The following is a 16110-nucleotide window of genomic DNA, read 5'->3' on the forward strand; positions in this document are numbered from 1 at the left end:
GAGAGGCAAGGATGACTGATGAAGGTGAGGAGACAGTTGTGAACACACGAGCATTACGCTCTTTCCACAACAGGTAGATGGCTTACTGAAAGTAGAACTTGATGACTGGAGTAGCATGCGCATCTGCATTGACGCGAGGTTGATTGATCCAGGCTGCAACAGAGTGTAAGGAGGAGAAATCCAAACTTCAGCAGCAAAAGGCTCCCATATCAAGCGAGAGAAAAAACACTCAAAGAAGAGATGACGGTGAGTCTCTATTTCCAGATTACAAAGGACACACGTTCCTGAGACATTTAACCCCCAACGCCTCAAGCGATCCTTGGTTGGCAGTCTTCTCCGCAAAGCCATTCATGATATAAACGCATTACGTGGAATATGTTCCTTGAACCAAATAGTCTTGTGCCAATATTTGTGGTTGATAGTGTTTATATTATTTTCTGACATTAGTATCCATATTTTTTAGTAAACTGATCCAAAGAGATTAGTTTGTGGTGCTAACGAAACGAGGATTATAGTGTTTACTTTGGAAAAAGTAATAGGTTGAATGATAGATGGCGTGCACGTTTTTTCACATGGAAGTCTGCACATATATTAAAATTGTAAGATTTGAATCATAGAGAAAATATAGTGTATATGACTGAAGTTGGGCCATTCCGAAACTAAAGATGACTAAAATTCTTCTTTGTCAAAATGCATAGATGTGAATCTTATATGAATAGAGTTCTCCATTGCTTATAGCAGTGTAATAAACTCCGTGTGTAAAGGAGAAAAAATGTTATATAAGTGAAAACAAAAATTATGATTTTTTTTCTTGTGCCTATAGGCTCTTCGCAATTTGAAGAAGAAAGAACATATTGTGTGAAAATCTTTGACTCGGTCAAATTTTATCCAGTTGTTTATAAAACTGTTGTTATCTGATTCATGTAATTTTTCAGTGTTGATTTAAAAGCCCAAAAAACCCATCTATACTGAATTTTTGATATTTTTTCTGTGATTTGAATTTAAAAAGAGATAAAACTTTCGATAAGTTATGTAAACTCAGAACAAGTATTTAGCTTTAGAAAGCATTTACATGTTTCAAACTTATAAAATATACATATATAATGTTTAAAATTATGCATATAAATCCTGTGTAAAATGTGCATGAATATGTTTCTCTTCTTTAATGTGTTAATCGTACTATATATAACATTATTTTAAAATTTTAAAAAGTTTATGTCACATACAAAAAACCATCAATAAAAAATATAATTCTCCATCTACAACAAGAAAAATAAAAAATTATAAACATATAAATTTAAATTAAGAAAAACTAATATTGGAAAAACAAGAAGTTAATGTAAAAGAAAAAGACTAACAAATAATATTATAAATAAAATAAATTTATAAGACACAATCCGCGCGAAGCGCGGAAAAAATCTCTAGTACTATACTAAAAGGAGGATATAAGCTCCTTTTAGAGTGTCCACGTAGGCACAAAAAATCGTTCAATCAGAGAATCCAAAGTTGCTACGTCATCTCATTTATTTTTTCGTAAAAAATAAAAAAACAATGCAAAGACAAGGATCGAACCCGGGTTGGTATGACATAAATATAGTGCAGATACCACTAAGCCATTGAAACTTTCTTGAACACATATACAAAAATCACTAAATATGTAATCATAAACTCTTATGTACATCTACAATAATATGAATTCAACTTTCAAGACTCCGATACTTTGTTTTGTAAAAGAAAATAATGATCTAAAAAAGCATAGACAAATATGAAAAAGCATAGTTTTTTGTTTTCATGACAAAGTTAAGAATTTTGTAAAAGTAAGTTTAACATATAAATTTTCGTGACAAATATGAAAAAGCATAGATTTTTGTACAATTTTGACAAAACAACTCAAAACATAGTTCTCTAATGTCTTAATAAAATATTATTTAAGGGTGCAATAATTAAATATATAAATACAATAAATTTTGTAATTTATAGACAAAACAATAACACAACAAATTTTGAAACATTTGTTTAACCTATTGATTTCTTTTCATGAGAAACCAACTAAACAAGATAAAAAAACAATTAGATTTATTTAATTACCATTTTATTCAATTTTGAATAATTTCAAATTGTAATAATGTATCTTTTTGAAGTTACAAAAAAATAATGTTCTTTCTTTATTACACTAGCATTATATATAGATTCTATATACACAAATAAATATAATATAACAACATAAGCTTGCTTTCCCTGATTCATATGAAAACTTTTTAAGTTATCCACCAAAGAAAATTAATTAAATCAATCAAATTGTTAGAATACAACAAATTAATATATAATTTTATTTTAAATTAAATGATTTAAAAAGTGTATTTTCATTAAAAACAAAATAATAAATAAGTAAAACTGATTTGATGGTAATTTTTATGACATATATATATTATGTGAAAGAAATATAAGTTTAATATGAAAAAAAATCTTAAATACAAAAAACTCTAAAATTAACAAAAAATGAAACTATGATATCAATTGAAAGCTTCTAAGAAAATATTAATAAAATATTTAAGCGATATTTAGAAAATTTTGATTTTTTTTTACCAGCCAAAAGTTTATTATTAATTAGCATATGTTATTTCAAAATGTTTAAGAAAGGATGGACTTAAATGATTTATGAACTATGAATAGTAGTACTTTGTAAAGCTGATTTAGATAACACACCTGCACATCATTTCCAGTCCTTTTTGATGTATAAATTCAATTTTTTCAGAGCAGTTATTCCACAAAGATATCGTATGAGATATTGTTTTGATATTCAAATTTGTTTCTTGATTGTTAAGAAGATTGATAACTGTAAAAATATCTCTTTCGAATATTATGTCTATAACTGAATCCCCAACATGAGACAACTTTGTTTAAAAATTAAAAAAATTTATTTTTCTTATATTATATAATAAATAAATATTATTTACTGATAATAAATATATAGTTATTCATCTATCACAAATAACTATGCAAATATGTTAATCAAGTACAACAATCAAAAAACATAATGATTTCCACAAAGAAAATTTAAAAAATATATGTATGTTATGTAGTCTTATTTTATATTTTTTAAATAATGTAATACAATATTATATATTATTTTTTAGAATTGAAAAATACATATAATATCTTATCCGCGCGTAGCGCGGTTAAAAAATCTAGTAATAATAATAGAGGGCTCGAGAGTAGGCCTACTCGATAGATGCCTGACAATAGGATATTTATATTTAAATAGCAAACGTGTTTGGTGTGCTCACTTTTGATATTTTGTCTCCTCCAAGAATCTACGGAATATCTATCTACTAGGTTAAGACATGCGCCTTAGGCGGAATAAACATTATATATAAAAATTATTTCATATATTATATGTTTTTAACATATTATGAAATAATAAATATATATTGAATAATTAACAATTCAATAACTATTATTTATATAATTAAATTGGTGTGAACATATAAATAAATTTTATTAATCCAAAAAATATATTTTTTTCAATTTGTTATGGTATATAATTAAATTTAAATGATAGTAACATATATATAGTATATTTTAATATTAATATTTATGAAATGATGTTTTTTTGCTCATATGTTTTTCTTATCATTTGTATATGTTATACCAAAAAATTTAAATTACTGATAACAAAATTTTCACTATAGGATTAATAGGTTAAGTAATTTATAATATTTTTTAAAAATAAAGTTGTCAATATATTTTCAAATTTTTATCAAAAACGTTGATCAAAGTAAATTTCAAAATTAAGATATTTATGTATTTTTTATATGGCATATAATTTAATTTAAAATGATATATATATATATATATTTATTATTTATATATCTTTTATTTTTAATACTTATTAAATGATACTTCAACTTATATAATTTTTTAATCATTTGTATCATGTCACAACAAAAATTTTAAACCATGGACCACAAATATAACATATAATGAATTTTTTAATGTTTATTATATGGTTACTATGGTTGTTTAATTTATTTTTATAGTTTAAAATTAAACAAATATAATATAAGATACATTTATTTTTATCAAATCTTTATTATGAAAAATCATTAATTTTCATATATATTTTAGGCATATTAGAAAATTTCGTGATTTTATTTAAGGAAATAATGAAGCACATTAATATTGTATTTATGGTTAGTTTAATAAAAGGCTTATTATATATTTAGATGTACCAACCTATTTCTCTAAAGATTCTAAGAATCATTCTAGTGATGACACGTGGCTACAAAAAAATGTTGTAATGCTTTTCAAATAATATATAGGGGAAAATAAAGTTGGCTTTGCTTTCTCCTTAAAGTGCCACATCATCAGAAAAAAAAGGCAAATAAATACTTTCTACTGTTTTTTTACTTTATCTCAGCTCCGCAAAACAACCCACATTCGTAGCCCACCATCTTCAGCATCTCCTAAACTACTTCTCACTGCTAGTAGGAGACCTCCACTGTAACATCTCGCCTTATGAGACCATGATTAACCCTAGTCTCTTAATATTGTGGTTCTTAGTTTTGGCTAAGAGACGGTTCTTAACTTTTCTTATATTTTAACTAAGAAAATCTAAGAACCGTCTCTTAAATAAGAGATATAAGAACCGTTTCTTAGCCGAAAAGTATAAAAAAAACAAAAAATGTCAAATCATGAGTCAAGAACCTCGGCTAAGAGACCGGCATGTCCTCCAAGCCACGACTCCCACTACCTCGCGTTTAATTCTCTTTACACCCACCTCCTTCCAAATTCAGTGAAATCTATCCTATAAATTGGGAAGATCAACTCCCAAAATCTCATTGCTTCAACTAATTCAATGATACCTCTTGGACTGCTGCTCATGTTTGATGAAAAGGTTGTCCCCTCATTTTTCCACCTCATGTTTGTGTTTATGTTTTGAGATCTGTAATGATCGTATCTGTTAGTGAACTAGACAGTGTGATTCTTGAGAAGTCCACGATGAAAACATTGACAAGTCTGTTGCTTTTGATCTGTTTGTGATCTAAAAGCTGGTTATTTTTCTCACAGGATGGCCTATTTACTTGAAGTTCTTTGTTTGTGTACCTAATGAGGGCTCTTTGAAGGTTTTTATTGTCTACTCGAAGCTCAGTTGATCATATGAGTTGCTTTGGAGATGTTGCAGGACGCCTTCAGGAAACCGGTAAGATTAAAAACAGTAATCTTATTAAAGCCTTAAAGCAATAGATTCAGTTTTCTGTTTATAAATGAACAATCAACTTGAACTGCTTTTTCCTGTGTTGTATGAATTTGCAGCTCTAGATGAAGCCACTAAAGGGAACCGATACATCCACTCTTGCTTCAAGTACTTCCATAATGATCTCGATGTTAGTCTTACCTGAAAAGTGAGGACGCTGCCTATATTTTTCTACCAATGACCAATTGTCTGTTTTTTTCTCCAGTAGAAAGCAATGCGGTGAAGGCAGACTGTTGTTCTAAGGATTCTAAGAATCATTCTAGTGATGACACGTGGCTACAAAAAAAATGTTGTAATGCTAGGGGAAAATAAAGTTGGCTTTGCTTTCTCCTTAAAGTGCCACATCATCAGGAAAAAAAAGGCAAATAAATACTTTCTACTGTTTTTTTACTTTATCTCAGCTCCGCAAAACAACCCACATCCGTAGCCCACCATCTTCAGCATCTCCTAAACTACTTCTCACTGCTAGTACGAGACCTCCACTGTAACGTCTCGCCTTATGAGACCATGATTAACCCTAGTCTCTTAATATTGTGGTTCTTAGTTTTGGCTAAGAGACGGTTCCTAACTTTTCTTAGATTTTAACTAAGAAAATCTAAGAACCGTTTCTTAGCCGAAAAGTGTAAAAAAAAAACAAAAAATGTCAAATCATGAATCAAGAACCTCGGCTAAGAGACCGGCATGTTCTCCAAGCCACGACTCCCACTACCTCGCGTTTAATTCTCTTTACACCCACCTCCTTCCAAATTCAGTGAAATCTATCCTATAAATTGGGAAGATCAACTCCCAAAATCTCATTGCTTCAACTAATTCAATGATACCTCTTGGACTGCTGCTCATGTTTGATGAAAAGGTTGTCCCCTCATTTTTCCACCTCATGTTTGTGTTTATGTTTTGAGATCTGTAATGATCGTATCTGTTAGTGAACTAGACAGTGTGATTCTTGAGAAGTCCACGATGAAAACATTGACAAGTCTGTTGCTTTTGATCTGTTTGTGATCTAAAAGCTGGTTATTTTTCTCACAAGATGGCCTATTTACTTGAAGTTCTTTGTTTGTGTACCTAATGAGGGCTCTTTGAAGGTTTTTATTATCTACTCGAAGCTCAGTTGATCATATGAGTTGCTTTGGAGATGTTGCAGGACGCCTTCAGGAAACCGGTAAGATTAAAAACAGTAATCTTATTAAGGCCTTAAAGCAATAGATTCAGTTTTCTGTTTATAAATGAACAATCAACTTGAACTGCTTTTTTCTGTGTTGTATGAATTTGCAGCTCTAGATGAAGCCACTAAAGGGAACCGATACATCCACTCTTGCTTCAAGTACTTCCATAATGATCTCGATGTTAGTCTTACCTGAAAAGTGAGGACGCTGCCTATATTTTTCTACCAATGACCAATTGTCTGTTTTTTTCTCCAGTAGAAAGCAATGCGGTGAAGGCAGACTGTTGTTCCACGGGTTTTGCGTTTTTGGGAGGGAAAAAATGTGAAGAAGGGAGGTGAGCTGATGGCGTCGACATGGACTTGGTTGATGAAAAGGTGTTTCGTTTCCCAATTGCAATTTGAGTTGCTTTCTTTTCATTTTAGTCTACAATTATTACTTACTTCATTATATATGGTTCCTTCTGTTGATCGCATGCAACCCTTATTCAGTCTTCCATTAGCATCTGTCAACTCAACACGTTCCACCACCTCCTAAGAGAGGGTGCGATATAACAAGAAGCAACCAAAACTTAAAAGTCTCAGACTCCCTTGTTGCTATACACGGAGCAAACAAAATTCATTAAAATAGCAGCAACCATCAACCCTATTCCTTATGAGATGTTTAGGTTTTTTGCTTATCAACTACTCATTCTGGATTTCCAGAGCCACTGGAAAGCACATCGCACATCGTTCGTCATAACAGCGTCGTCGTTATACATAGCACCATTTGGAAGAGAGTATGTAGAAATGGGAAAACTAAAGCTTTCGAGCGTTTTGTTTTAGTGCCACATGTCACGATTACATACTTTTACTTTGTGACGTGACTCAACTTGGAAAGAGTAAACTGTATTTTACGGTATATAATAAGATTCTTCTCAAATTATTGGTTTAGTAACCCTCTCTTAAAATACCCATTAACCATATTAACTAAAAAACAAATCAAAATACAATTTAGGCCCATTACTCTCTATATGTGTTTCAATTTTCTAGCCTACTTAAAACTATTTAAATGTTATTTCAATAAATATTTATGGTTTAAGAGGACCTTAATATATTGAGTTTTGAAAAAAAAGAAAGAAAGAAATGTTCCAATATAAACATATAAATGATTTGTCAATATTTCCTCAAGATGCTTGTTAAATTATTTTCTAATATTTTTATCATAACATTTTACTCAATTGTATACATTAAATTTAAAGTTGGTTATAATTTACATACGTAATACCATAGTTAATGGTCCTGTTCATATTTATTAAAAATATACATTATTATTTTTTATACTTTTAATGAAAATTGAATCTTATATTTTATAATACATAAATATTAACTAAATTTAGTTTAGTTCCTGGCCTAAATGGTTTCACTATTTGAAACTCTAATTCTGGAATAATTTTCCCTAGAAATGGAAATGTATTTTCTCCACTGATAAAAGAGATTTTTGTGGTATACAACAACGTATCATTTCTGCTTGAAAAAATCAAATGCAAATTATAGCATAGAGATACCTGGCGATGTACTATTATTTTTACCTTTTTTTTTGTAAACACATTTTATAAATTATGAAATATACCACACACTGGAAATTCCAAAAACAAATGAATCTTAGCTGTCCTAAAAAAAAGAAGATAAACTCAACATCTGTATATAACTAAAAGGGAATTTGCATCACATAGCCTAAAACAAAACTTTAATTAGCTATATGGAAATCTACTGTACCACTTTCAAAAATCCCAAATATATCCTTATAAAAACTAAAAATCTCTTGTTTTTTGCCACAAAAACTTTACGAGGTCTTGCTTCCTCTTCTCAATTCACAGACATTTTTTTTGATAAAGACAAGATGATGAAAGACATGATGATGGTGAATCATGATGATGGTGAATGAACAGACATTCACAGACAATTCACAGACATTTGCTTAGCTGTGTCCTAAGCCGGACCCATAGGAAAGCTCGGTGGTTCTGGTGACTCGTCGGGTCGTTGGCAGCGGTACGCTGTTAGAAGGCGACGGAGTTGCGGTCGGATCTGCTGGTCATTTATCGGGACCGCTTAGGGTTTGTAGCGACAGTTGGGGGAGAGCATGTTGACGGTGGTGCTCACTTGGAGATGGCGGTTCTCCTTGTTGGATTTCTTGTCCGGCGTGGACTCACTCCTAAACGGTAAGGAAAACGAGGAGCACATGGTGGCTCGGACCTGTGAGAAGGCGGAGATGCAAAGTCGATTACGGTGGCTAGGGTTTGGGAGTCGAATCTTCATACGGATCTCGGTGTTTGATGGCCACGGCCGGGACGCCTCCGAGGTGGGTAGATGGGACAGTACACTGACGACGGAACTACGGCTGGCTTTGGACACCCGGCTCTGTGAAATTGCAGATAACTGGAACGGTTCTCCACCGTGTTTAATCGGAGCGAGAGGCTTCGGCCTCCTCTGTCTTTTTCCCACACCCATCTTTCCTCTGTTTCATATTTGCTTGAAATCTCCGCTTCGAACACTGTTTCCTTTTGCCCTACAGGAATTAATTTGGTAAATCATATCATTAAATAACCAACTCTGCAAATACTTTCAAAACTGCATAGATACCTAATTATCCTTGTTCTTTTGTATATTGAGCTAAATGAGCCTAACTAAAATTTATAATAATAGACATTTTAAATAACAATTATGGATTATAATGCCATCTAACTGTATTAAAACATATGCTTTCCTAACCAAAATAATTAATTTAAAAAAAGTTTATCTCAATTCCAAATACTTGTTTAACTTTAGGAAGAAAAAAAATCTAAAATTACTGGTGGACAGAGAGTCGCCGACGGAGGAACAGCTCCAGGGCTCAAGGTGAGAGAAGTTTAACCCAACAAAACAAAAAAGAAAAAAAAATTAAAATAATATATTTGGCCATTTAAGAGGAGATAGATATGCGAGGGAGAAAGAGATTGGGATTGCATGAGAGGCGCGAGATGGCGCATTTTAGCAACACCCCATCTCCTCTCTTATTTTTTTGTGTCTGGGTCCTTCGGCTTCATTTGTTTCCCTCTTTATCCCTCCCAAAACCTAAAAAGGCCCATCCCATCCCACCAGAGACTCTCTCTTCTCTTCTTCTATATCTCTTCTCGCAGCTTCCGTCTCTTCTCGCAGATCTCACGCTCTCTTTCGTTTTTTTTCCCCTTCTTCTCCTCTCAAATCGATCTCATCGGTTTCTCGGTTGCTCGTCGATTCCAGATCAGATCCAGGTAATTTTCGATCAGATCCGTCGTTTTTTTCATCAGATCTGGTGATTGTTTTGTGTACTATTGAATTCGATTCATTTGGGTATTCAATCAGTCCGATCTCAATCTTTTTCGATTTGGTTTGATTCATATCTTTAACCTCGGATTCATCTTCAGATCTGTTAGAACTGGAAACGAGTTTTGTGGGTTTTCCGAATTACGGTTAAAGTTGGATTATTTCTTTCGATTTTGCGATGAATTTTGGTTCTTAACTTTGGATTTATCGTGAAAATTGTTTTTTTTTTCCTCCAATTTTATTGATCTATTAGGCTTGATCAGATATCAGCTATGATCTCGATATCTTTTGATTGGGGATGAATCAATTAAATTCATTTATTTTGTTTTTGTTCACAGGAGTTTTGCTGATTGGTAGAAAATCTTCCAGAAAAGATGCATGGCTATGAACAAGTAAGAATCTTTTCCCTTCTAATTTACTTTTACTTGATGGTACATTTGTTTAACAACCTTTTTTTAATTGCAGGACCTTGACGAGGAAGCTGGGTATGACGACTATTACAGCGATGATAATGGATTGGATGAGTATGAGGATGACGAGGAGGAAGAACAAGAAGTGCCCCCGAAGGAAGAGTTGGAGTATCTTGAGTTGCGCCAAAAGATTAAGGAGTCTATCAGGAAAAAACAGGGCAAAGGAAGTGTTCCTCCTCAGTCTTCACAAGACAGAAGGAAAAAACTCCCTTACAACGAGTACGTGGTAGCAATTAATCACCTTTGTCTTTTTACAAGTTATGACAACATTTTATGGACTGTGGTTTGATTTGTGTTTTTTCTTTTCCTGCAGCTTTGGTTCCTTCTTTGGACCTTCACGGCCTGTAATATCCTCGAGGGTTATACAAGAAAGCAAATCCTTGCTGGAGAATGAGATAAAGAACTCCAACCAACCTGTATGTTGTGCCTTGGTCTTTACATTTTATTGTTGTTAGAATGTTTTTTGTTGTTGTTGTTGTTGTTTTTGTGCTAATGGGATTGTTTGTTGTGTACAGAAGAAAAGACCTGCACCAACGAGCAGTTCGGGCGATAGAAATGTTACCCAGGAGAAGCGTCCTAAACCTGTGAGTGCCGTGAGAAGGAAAGTTGAGACTCTTAAGGATACAAGAGACTATTCCTTCTTGTTTTCCGATGATGCGGAGCTTCCTGTTCCGAAGAGGGAACCTCTGTCTCGAAGTGGCTCCTTTCGTAACTCTGGTAAGTTGTGTCTGCTAGTACTTTATTTGTTATAAGTGATGTTTTAAAGCATACCATTTTCATGGAGATAACTTAATACAGGTTTTTTGCTGATGTTGAAGAGTCTCAATCTGCTCAATTGTCAGCGAGGCCCAAACAACAATCATCAGGTATCAATGGTAGAGCTGCTCATGGTCCCCCTCCTCGTGAGGAGAAGAGACCCGTTGTTTCAGCAAATGGGCATTCAAGACCATCTTCCTCAGGCAGTCAAATGAATCATTTGAGACCGGGTGCTTCCTCTGGAAGCAAAATGCAGTCGAGACCTGTCTCAGGGAGACCAGCTTCCTCTGGTAGCAGCCAACTGCAGCATTCAAGAACGACTCCCTCTGGTAGCCAAATGCAGCAAAGGGCTGCACCCTCCGGCAGCCAAAGACCTGGTTCCTCAATAAACCGCCAAGCACCCACAAGACCACAAGGTTCCTCGATGAATAGCCAATCAGCTAACCGAAATGGCCAACCAAGTTCGAGATCAGCTCCTGCCAAGGTGCCGATGGATCATAGGAGGCAAATGAGCAGCAGTGGCCATGGAGTTGGTCCTGCTAGGTCGGTGTCTACGTCTAAACCTTTACCTTCGAGGACGGCATTGGAGAGAAAGCCCTCCAACTCGGCGGGGAAGAGCTCTCTCCAGAGTTCCCAGAGACCGTCCTCAAGACCAATGTCATCTGATCCCAGGCAACAACGGCTTGCAGAACAACAGAGAAAGGTTTCTCGTGACCCTACCGCATCCCGTATGATCCCAAAGCAATCAGCGCCTACCTCAAAACACCAGGTATCATGATTTTTTCTCTTATCTCCTTTTAGCAAAGTTCACTAATCTGTGAACTAACTTGACAGATGATGAGTAAACCAGCGCCCAAGAGACCTCCACAACGTGATATAGATGACCGGAGGCCACTGAAGAAGAAGAAGCCTGCAGTAATGTCAGAGGATGCTAAGGCATTGAGCATGATTAGACAAATGTTCAAGTACTGCTTCTAACTGTTCTCCTACTCTCGAGTCCATTTTTAAAAGTTATTCTTCTGGGACTTATGAGTTTTGCGTTGTTTCAATCTCTCAGTACCGATCGTTATGCGGGGCGTGACTATGATGACCGAGACATGGAAGCGGGCTTTGAAGATATCATGAAGGAAGAGAGACGAAGGTAAACATCAATATCTTGATCATGAGTTTCATTCATTTGTTTCTTATATATATTCCTAAAACGGTTTGTGTTGTATTTGCTCAATGCAGTGCGAGAATCGCAAGAGAGGAAGACGAAGAGGAAGCGCGGTTGATCGCAGAAGAAGAAGAGCGGGAGAGACAGAGGAAGTTGAGGAAGCTGAGGCGTTAAAAGTTAGCAGAAACCTTTCATCTTTGTCTTCTTTTTTATATATGACTTTTAAGTTTAATGTTAGTGCTCCTCTCATTCAAATCTCTTTGGCCGCTTGAGGCAAAAGAGTTTTAACTTTTTTTTTTTTTTCAAATTAAGAATCTTTTGTTCTTGAAATTGTACAATTAGATAATAATATATTTGTTGGGTCAGTTCAGGAATATGTTGGTAACCCTTCCAAGTTGGTGAAAGCTTGATTCTTTTTCATTGTGTAAAACTAAAACCAGAGAATGATAAAGAGAAAAAGAATATATCTTTATTCACGTGGAGTTGCTTTAGTTTAGATGATACATTTTCACTTTCTTACGAGTCCCAATAACATGATTTTACTGATTCTTTTATCATATTTTCTCTCAAAAATCTGTGTTTGAAGAATCAGATGGTGACCAAAGAAGATGATTGTCTTCCTCCTCCGACACAGCCGTCGAGATGTTATTCTCCTCCTTCTACGACTCCTCTTGCAGAGCTAGAGACTACTCGAAGCTTAGAAATCATGGAATCATCCTTTCTCTCTCCCGTTTGGTATTTTCATTCTTTACTTGCTCTTTAGTTTTGAGCTCTTCCCTTCACCACAATGCAAAGTTGAAAGCTCTTCCCATGAATTGTGCCCTCTTTTGAGTTAACAAAGTTACTATTTTGGTTTAGTTTCTATTATAGGGCTGGATTTTCAATTCAAGCAGATTCTTATATCTTGCTGGATCGTCTATGTACTCCAAATTGAAAATTTTCAGGTTGCTGGTGATCTTTTGCATCATTAACTTGTTAAACTACATGGATCGAGGTGCGATAGCAAGCAATGGTGTTAATGGAAGTACCAAGAGTTGTAATGATAAGGGCAAATGCACCCCTGCAACTGGAATTCAGTACGAACTAAAATTAGATATCAAGTGTTTGTATTTTATTCATGTCGTATGCTAATAAGATTATACAACTTTGTTCTGATTTAGGGGACACTATAACCTAAGTAATTTTGAAGACGGTGTATTGTCATCTTCCTTCATGGTTGGGCTTCTTATTGCATCCCCAATCTTTGCTTCATTGGCAAAGAGGTTAGAAAAGCTTTTCATTTCTGTTTCTTCTCCCTCTTCTAATGCATAAGCAAGATTAAGCTTATTGAAGTGGTTTATTTGTTTCTAGTGCAGCTTCAATCCATTTAGACTTATTGGAGTAGGTTTAACTGTTTGGACTATTGCAGTTCTTGGCTGTGGAAGTTCCTTCGCATTTTGGTTTATCGTCTTATGTCGCATGTAAGTTTTATTTATTTATTTATGATTTGATATGCTTGTTTCAGTCCTTTTGTCTGGCTATGAAATTGAGTTGATTATATTTGTAGGTTTGTTGGTGTAGGTGAAGCTTCTTTCATTAGTCTTGCAGCTCCATTTATAGATGATAATGCTCCTCATAAACAGGTTTCTGTTTTCTCTTTTTGTTTTGAACTTCTTATGAAGTCATATGCACCATCTCTGACTAATCTCATTAACCGGTTTCTCCAGAGAGCTGCGTGGCTTGGACTGTTTTACATGTGTATACCAAGTGGTGTTGCTCTTGGTTATGTCTATGGCGGATACGTATGTACTCTCTGATGTCACACCATTTTAGCTTCTAATACTCTTTCCTTGACTTCTTCTTGTTGCTTCTTTAGGTCGGAAAACATTTTAGTTGGCGCTATGCGTTCTGGGGAGAAGCTGTTTTGATGGCTCCATTTGCTGTTCTTGGTTTCTTGATGAAACCGTTGCAGTTAAAAGGTTAGAAAACGTTATCTTTCTTCTGTTATTCTGCATGAACTGTGTGATATTAAATGATCTGACGACAGAGAGAAAAAATAACAGGGTTCCCTTCTACTGAATCAGTTGAAGTAATGGCTTCATCACTAGGTAAAGTCTTTTATCTCTTCTAATGCTAATGTTTAATATGCTCTGTTTTATACAACTGTGAAGTGAGACTTTTGCCTTTTGCAGGTGCAGAGATATCGAAAAACAACAACCATCTTCAAGCTGGTAATGAGATTAAGCATGATGAAGTTGAGGTCTCTATTGAGATTGGCAGGTCAAGTTACGCTAACCCAGTTTGGAAATCAATAACTCAATTTGCGAGAGACATGAAAGTCCTATGCAAAGAAAGGGTCTTTGTTGTTAATGTCTTAGGTAGTTGTTTTCCTCCACTCTCACCATTTCTTCCGACCCTTCTTTGATTGATCCACACTTTGCCTTCAACAGGTTATGTGGCATACAATTTTGTTATTGGTGCATATTCATACTGGGGACCAAAGGCCGGTTATAACATTTATAAAATGGTAAAACACTTATTATTCTGTCAATCTTTCATCTTTGGAGAGAGACTTCATGAGAGATTCTCAAACTTTGTTCTGTGTTGACAGAAAAACGCTGATATGATCTTTGGGGCAGTAACTATCATTTGTGGGATCGTTGGAACATTATCAGGTGGCTTAATACTAGATCATGTCACTTCTACAATTCCAAATGCTTTCAAGCTCTTATCCGGAGCAACATTTCTCGGGGCGACATGTTGCTTTACTGCATTCACCTTGAAGAGTTTATACGGTTTCGTAGCTCTTTTCGCCATAGGAGAGCTTCTTGTGTTTGCTACACAGGTAAAGAAAAAGTTTTGAACTTTTAGCATGGTGTTTGTAATGTATATCACTCATCAAAAGATACCTTTTTGTCTTTCAGGCTCCTGTGAATTATGTGTGTTTGCATTGTGTGGAACCAAGTTTAAGACCATTATCAATGGCTATCTCCACTGTAGCAATTCACATATTTGGCGATGTTCCATCTTCGCCACTTGTTGGTATCGTTCAGGTAGTAAACAACACCCTTCTTTTCATCTCCAGTGCTGGAAGAAAGCAAGCCAAAATGTTACATTGTTGTTGTATATGCAGGATCATATCGACAGTTGGAGAAAAACAGCGTTGATTCTTACATCGGTTCTGTTCTTAGCTGCTGCAATATGGTTTATAGGTAAACACACATATCTCAATTCTTTAACTCGAGAAAGCTTTCTTAATCCAAAATCAAGAACCTGTTTCTTTTGCCAGGGATGTTCATAAACATTATAGATCGCTTTAACATAGAAGCTGAAAATGAGAACCCGAGAAGCAGGCAAGGACAATCGATTATGGTGATGAATCCATAAATACTTTAGCTCGTGTGTTGTTGTACAGAGTTACATAACACTGGTGAATGGTGATGAACGAGTACACTTTTTCTCAAAACTCGATTTAGTTTTACACGTTTTCAAAAAGTGATTCGCTACTTTTAACTGTGTTCAAGATGTTAAAGTCTAAATTGCACCAAGTCCAAATTGTACTAAATCCAAAATGGATTATTCCAAATGAGATTTCTGCGGAGTCCAATTAAAAAATCAATGAACATAGATAGTAGCATACTCATTTATTCTTTAGTCCTTCCTTATCTTTTTTATCTTCTTCTATCAAAATGAAACATGAGACTGATGTTAAAAAGTTGCAGGTTAACAGAAACCAACAGCAGAAAAGAGTCTTAAACAATAGAAGCTGATGTTACAAACAGTAGAGTAGCATACTTAACAAATCAAACTGCACACTTGATATGCTTTATCTTCTCGGACCTCTCCTATCAAAATAGGGTACGGAAACACTTAACAGAAACCCAAGTAGAACTTCAAAATGATTCAAATCACAAACAATAAGATTATAGAGAATAACATATGAAGAACGCGTTTATATGACATTAAAGCACATAACATAGCCGTTTTTCCTAATGATACTAAGCCCATC

General features: G+C 34.5%; 2 protein-coding genes and 1 long non-coding RNA gene across 5 annotated transcripts; 2 read left to right on the forward strand and 1 right to left on the reverse strand.

The window, feature by feature from the left end:
* Window positions 1–8184: 8184 nt before the first annotated feature.
* LOC125607990 lies at window positions 8185–9388 on the reverse strand. The gene is made up of 2 exons (XR_007339030.1): window positions 9248–9388; window positions 8185–8964 (listed from the first exon to the last, which is right to left on the reverse strand). It is a non-coding gene; the product is annotated as an uncharacterized LOC125607990 (long non-coding RNA).
* A 10-nt stretch (window positions 9389–9398) lies between these two features.
* LOC106446442 (protein SPT2 homolog) lies at window positions 9399–12487 on the forward strand. 2 transcript variants are annotated; one of them, XM_013888172.3, is made up of 9 exons: window positions 9399–9688; window positions 10079–10132; window positions 10206–10429; window positions 10524–10626; window positions 10726–10927; window positions 11029–11735; window positions 11801–11931; window positions 12024–12107; window positions 12197–12487. In XM_013888172.3, exons 2-9 carry the CDS (start codon window positions 10115–10117, stop codon window positions 12294–12296), a joined length of 1569 nt encoding a protein of 522 aa, XP_013743626.2. In that variant the 5' UTR covers window positions 9399–9688; window positions 10079–10114; the 3' UTR covers window positions 12297–12487. The 2 variants fall into 2 exon arrangements, with proteins under 2 accessions (XP_013743626.2, XP_048633595.1); XM_048777638.1 differs by having other exon boundaries at window positions 9454–9688; window positions 10206–10436.
* A 143-nt stretch (window positions 12488–12630) lies between these two features.
* On the forward strand, window positions 12631–15633 carry LOC106446441 (probable sphingolipid transporter spinster homolog 3). Of its 2 annotated transcripts, none has more exons than XM_013888171.3 (14): window positions 12631–12857; window positions 13067–13198; window positions 13283–13384; window positions 13478–13582; window positions 13669–13744; window positions 13829–13903; window positions 13978–14080; window positions 14165–14209; window positions 14294–14479; window positions 14552–14628; window positions 14713–14946; window positions 15026–15154; window positions 15235–15313; window positions 15391–15633. In XM_013888171.3, exons 1-14 carry the CDS (start codon window positions 12715–12717, stop codon window positions 15486–15488), a joined length of 1584 nt encoding a protein of 527 aa, XP_013743625.2. In that variant the 5' UTR covers window positions 12631–12714; the 3' UTR covers window positions 15489–15633. The 2 variants fall into 2 exon arrangements, with proteins under 2 accessions (XP_013743625.2, XP_048633594.1); XM_048777637.1 differs by having other exon boundaries at window positions 15007–15154; window positions 15391–15421.
* Window positions 15634–16110: the final 477 nt, after the last annotated feature.

The sequence above is a fragment of the Brassica napus genome, chromosome A4 (assembly GCF_020379485.1).
Source record: "Brassica napus cultivar Da-Ae chromosome A4, Da-Ae, whole genome shotgun sequence".
Classification (NCBI taxonomy): Eukaryota; Viridiplantae; Streptophyta; class Magnoliopsida; order Brassicales; family Brassicaceae; genus Brassica; species Brassica napus.